A 5,328-nucleotide genomic window follows, 5' to 3' on the forward strand; every position below is an offset into this window, starting at 1 on the left:
CTAGCTCTCATTCATGAAAAAGATTTCTCCAAGAGAGACTTACAATTCCAAGCAATAGTAGAGACATGCAACTCCCAAGCACCTTCGTTACATTTACCAGCTCCATTTCGCTCTAATAAATGGAAATTTCTCCTACTTTTACATTTGACACCTAATCCAAGACTACTAAAAGAAGAGAAAAAAAGAAAAAGAAAAAAATAGTTCTACTAGCTAATAATTTGACAGAATCTAGAGGGAAATCTGACAGCACAAATCAAGGAGAGAGGAGAGAGGAGAGAGGAGAGAGGAGAGAGATAGGCCATCATCAAGGCAGGCAGGCAGGCAGCGTAGCCAGCAACACAAATCCAAGGACGAGCAGGCAGCGTCTACTGTTTGGGAAAATACAAAAACGAAAAATAAAATCGAAGCACAGGCGCCCTTTATTGTTTTTCACGAGGCTTCATCTAAGAAATAGCTCCGAATTTAGTCAAGTTCTCCGTGGCAGCTTCTTTATTCTCCTTCTTTCTCTCTTTGAACAAGCTTTGTGACTGCAGTCTACAAATATGGCGTTTCTCTGTTGTACAACTACTAGCGGATTCTGAAAGAGAGAGTCTTTGTTTTCATTTTAACTTTTTCTTGCTTTACCTTTGGGTGGGTTCACTGTCTCTTCAGCTACTGGAAATACAGCAATGGCTGAGTATATCTGTTTATTAAACAAGGTGCCACCAAATTCTCTCTTTTTTCGCTCTCTTGCATGAGTTGAATACTGGGATTTCCTTAAAATGCTATTTGTTTTTCAATTTTTCTACTGCAAAGTTAAAACTTTTCTTCTTTTTTAATTTGGTTATCTGGGAAGTCTTGAAGGATAATTTTTTTTTTGTTCAATTAGTTTTAGTGGTAGTATATGCTGCAGAAAAGGCTATTTCATTTTATAAATTGCTGTTTCAGTTTTGAAGTTCATTGATCTGTGGGGGGAACATGTTTGAAATATGTTTGTGGAGTAATGCACGTTCTGATCTGGGTCTGTTTCTGGGTTTTTTCTAGTTGTATATATTTCAATTTCTAAGTTTATTTTTTAGCTTACTATTGTCAAACCGACACTCCATTTGTTTTTCCTTCTATAAAGGTCCTTTCTGTTTTTTCCCTTTTTGTGGCTGTTATATGACATTAAAGATTCCATGGTTGTGGTGCTTTCTATTGTTATTTGATGTGGCGAAACATTGCTGTTCTTTTGAATCATTTCTATCAGTTCTTCACATGCCTGGTTAAGATCAAGACTGGAATGGCAATTGTTCTTTAATTTCAGATTTTTTTTAATTAATTTCTTTAAAGCTAGTTTGCATGCTATGTCTCTCAATATTGACAAGCTTAATTTTCTGTTTAGCAGGATACGATAGTCATAAAGCCTGCTAAGAAAACTCCAATTTTGTTAAGGATGATAGTCTTAATGTTTGCAATGGTTTGTGGAGTTTATATCTGCTCAGTTTGTTTAAAGCAGACAAGTATCCATAGTAAAATTAAATTTCAAGATATCCAAGTAGTTGAGAGGCTGTCTCCTGATGATGACCATGGAAATCTGCAAATTTCTAGTGTACATTATCCAAATCCCGAAACTTTTAGCAGGTAACTGGGCATTTCTGCCTTTTGTTTTTGAATTGGATTCATCAAAAGGTGTGTTTTAAGTTCTGTGTTGGTGTATTTCTAGGGCTGAATGTGCGCATAATCCTGTACGGTACTTTGCTATATTGTCGATGCAAAGATCAGGGAGTGGATGGTTTGAAACATTGTTAAACAGTCATGTTAATGTGAGTTCAAATGGAGAGATATTTTCTGTTCTTGATAGGAGGAGAAATATTTCATCAATTACACAAACTCTTGATAAAGTCTACAATTTGGACTGGTTCACTAGTGCATCAAAGAATGAATGCTCCGCAGCAGTTGGCTTCAAGTGGATGCTTAATCAGGTAATTGTGGTTGAAAAGTAGGTTAATGTTTAAATCCTTACTTCATTTGTTCTGCTAGTTGGCCACTAAATTGTTCTGCTAGTTGGCCACTAAAAGACTTATCTTTTCATACACTGGTGGCATGGTAATTGAAAGCGTTGAGCTGTCAACTACCACTCTACTCAAGTGGCTACCCAGAACAAACTAACAATCTATATATTAGCTTCAAAGAAACAAAAGGAAAATAACTGTATTTCTGATAATAAAAAAATTTCTTTCCTTGTCATACTCTTTAGAAGACACACTCCCAGTCAAATCCTTTAATGTTTAATAAACTTGTATTCATGTGTGACATTACCATAAGTTGGTATTGGCTTATCTCGTGATTATCCTGTCAGGGTATCATATTAGATCCAAATGCAACAATTAGGAACAAGCTATTCATCCAATCAGGATATATGGTACCCTATTAGAAACAAATATAACGAGCAGCAACAATTGAAACTTAAAGATTTTAGCATTTCTAGTGAAAACCTTAAAGTTTTATGAATTCCCGCCAGATTTGTGAAAACCCCTATTTTAATTGAATCTAATCAAACCAGCTTCTTGTTTCATGTTACAAGTATCTGTACCTTAAGCAATGCAGATATAGAAATGGAAAGGTAGCATTATTCATACCATTTTTTATTTATTTATCTGGTGGATATTAGCTGATGCTCAGAAGGAATTGTGCACTGCTGTTTTAGGAATCCAGTTTCTCTGATGGTATAACATGGTGAATAAATAAATTGTGGCTGAGACTGCAATACTCTCTTAGAAGGCCCAAAAATCATGTTTGTATGTTATTAATCCATACAGGCTGCTCCAGTAGGTTAAACCCAAACAAAACTGTGTTCAGATGTCAATAATGAAAAATTTCTTTTGTTGTCTGGTTTTTCATTGCCAGTTGCTGTAGGGCACCGTGAGAGCACTTTCTAATTTGGAAATAGAATGCACTTTATGTTTTTGATTGTTAATCGACAGTTTAACTTGATGGTATTGCTTTTAGCAATTTTCACTTGGATAGCTTATAACAAAAATATTTAGTATTTTTCTTATAAACAAAAACAATAAAGGAACTTTAGGTTTCCATATTTTCTTTGAAATTATGTACTTTTAGGACAGCATTTTGCATGGTTGAATGAGGTTACAGAAGTAGCTTTTTTAATTCTTGTTCAGCACTGTCAGTTCCTACTTAATTTCTCAACTATTTGCTAAAATAATATAAAGCAACCCTTCAGCTGAGCAAAACCTGAAGTAGGGAGAACCTCATTTATCTATGGGGACTAGAGAAGGATGGTGTGTGCATTTCTCATTGAAAGTTTGTTTTAGGGAGGAAAATTATGAAGCAATAATTTAACCTATTATTAATTATGCAGGGAGTAATGCAGCATCATAAGGAAATATCAGACTACTTCAACCGCAGGGGTGTATTTGCAATATTTTTGTTTCGAAGAAATCTACTACGTCGCATGGTTTCAGTTCTTGCGAATTCCTATGATCGCCATGCTAAGCTATTGAATGGAACCCACAAGTCTCATGTTCATTCCACTGAAGAGGTCCTTCCCCCCCCTCCCCACTAATTCTTAATTCTATTTCATGGTATATAATAGTTTTGAGCTGTTAGCTGTAATTTCTTGTAGGCCAAAACACTTGCGAAGTACAAGCCTATGATAAATTCCACACTGTTGATTTCTGATCTGAAGGAGGTTGAGATCACAGCTGCCAAGGCTTTAGAACACTTCAATAGCACCAGGCACATTGTTCTGTACTATGAGGATCTCATAAAAAACCCTGCTGTAAGTTATCATGACAAGCTCTCAGGAAATCTTTGGCATGCAAAATTCAACTCGTTTTCTACATTTTCAGGTTCAACGAGTAATATGTTACCTAGCATTTCTGCGATTCAACCAACAGACCTTTCAAATTAATTTTAAGAATTTTTTCTTTGTAAAATTTTAGTAGCTTTTTTAAAATTTTGGAGAAATTTAATTTACATCTTGGGCTCCCTTGAATGATTCCTTTCTCAAGATAATCATTTCCTCTGGAAATGGTCGACCATTTGAATTGTCAGTTTGTGAACTTGATAGTTTTGCATTTGCTGACAGTACTGTAAATTGTGAGTCTCTCAAAGTGTGTTATTTATCATGCTTGTGCTGCAGAAACTTAAGGACGTTCAAGCATTTCTAGGTCTTCCGCTGATGGAGTTAATGAGCCGTCAGGTCAAGATACACAAAGGTCCACTGTCAGACCATGTTAAGAACTGGGAAGATGTCAACAAGACACTGAATGGAACTGCATATGAGAGTTTCCTTCAAGCTGATTATTAAAGCTGACATGTGAACGGTGTGAATACCAACTTCAACTAATTTTGTTAGAGCTGACAAGGCTGTGGTTCCCATAAAATTTTTGACAACGACCCAGGTGTGATGCTTCCAGGTTGTATCCTCCATCTTCACTCAATTCCTTGACCTTTGTGTTCAAGCTCTTGTATCACTCCGATAATCTTCTCGTTGATTGATTTTAAGCAATACCATGTAAAAATGTCAGCTAATCAGTTTTAAGAAAATGCAAGCAATTGTTCAGTAGGCTGATTGTGTATATGCTCTCCCGACTCAATTTTGTTTTAGTTTGGACCCGCTATGCTGTCCTAGTGTCATTCCTCCACTCCTAGCTTCTGTACAGTACATTTATTTCCCACGGATATTAGGAAATTCTGATAGGTTTTGGTTCGGTTGCAAGTGCTTAACTTGAATCCAACTTAGGTAATCAGATTGAGTCGTGTCAAAGTTATGGTACACCAAATTTATTTAATTTGACCTATTTTCTAATTTGGTTGAACTGCTGCCAAGTTTTTTCCAGAAGATTGTTTCTTTCACCTGGTGTTTTGCTTCACTGCTCCCTCACATTGAATTGTTTTGCGCATCTTGTTTTCAAGCATATGGCAGATTTTCTCATGTTCAATGGCACCTGGGTTCTGGAACACGAGACTACAACTATACTGAATGCTTGATGCGAAACACAAGGGCAGCATGGCTAAGCAAGCCGTAAGTACCCTTGCTATAGACTTGGCTGGACGGTAGAAAAAGAATGCTAGCAAATTCTTCTCGTTCCAAGCCATGTCAATTCCTTGGTTATCTTCTTTTAGCAAGATGCTGAAATCCCATTCCGATCGACCTCACGCTGGCCAGTATAGGACGAAGGCTAGAACCTAGAACAACTGGGCTCTGTCTAGATTAAAGCAAGCATACTGACATGGTCTTGCTCCTGCAAGTGCCATGTCCCGTATGGACCAGGAAGGTATTTTCTTTCTTTTGATGCAGCCTACAACTTCACGTGTAGATGGGGCTTTGTCTGAATTGTCAAC

General features: G+C 36.7%; 1 protein-coding gene across 2 annotated transcripts; it reads left to right on the plus strand.

The window, feature by feature from the left end:
- LOC133693634 (uncharacterized) lies at window positions 1-4,802 on the plus strand. Of its 2 annotated transcripts, none has more exons than XM_062114879.1 (6): window positions 1-698; window positions 1,364-1,602; window positions 1,685-1,943; window positions 3,341-3,520; window positions 3,605-3,760; window positions 4,124-4,802. In XM_062114879.1, exons 1-6 carry the CDS (start codon window positions 669-671, stop codon window positions 4,289-4,291), a joined length of 1,032 nt encoding a protein of 343 aa, XP_061970863.1. In that variant the 5' UTR covers window positions 1-668; the 3' UTR covers window positions 4,292-4,802. The 2 variants fall into 2 exon arrangements, with proteins under 2 accessions (XP_061970863.1, XP_061970864.1); XM_062114880.1 differs by having other exon boundaries at window positions 2-698; window positions 1,367-1,602.
- The last annotated feature ends 526 nt before the right edge of the window (window positions 4,803-5,328 follow it).

Source organism: Populus nigra, chromosome 5 (assembly GCF_951802175.1).
Source record: "Populus nigra chromosome 5, ddPopNigr1.1, whole genome shotgun sequence".
NCBI lineage: Eukaryota > Viridiplantae > Streptophyta > Magnoliopsida > Malpighiales > Salicaceae > Populus > Populus nigra.

Bases quoted from the DNA above. Each gene is read 5' to 3' on its own strand.
- LOC133693634 (XM_062114879.1), top strand. From the start codon at position 669: ATGGCTGAGTATATCTGTTTATTAAACAAG. The intron at 699-1,363 runs GTGCCACCAAAT...TTTTCTGTTTAG, and splicing joins ATATCTGTTTATTAAACAAG to CAGGATACGATAGTCATAAA. The intron at 1,603-1,684 runs GTAACTGGGCAT...GTGTATTTCTAG, and splicing joins AATCCCGAAACTTTTAGCAG to GGCTGAATGTGCGCATAATC.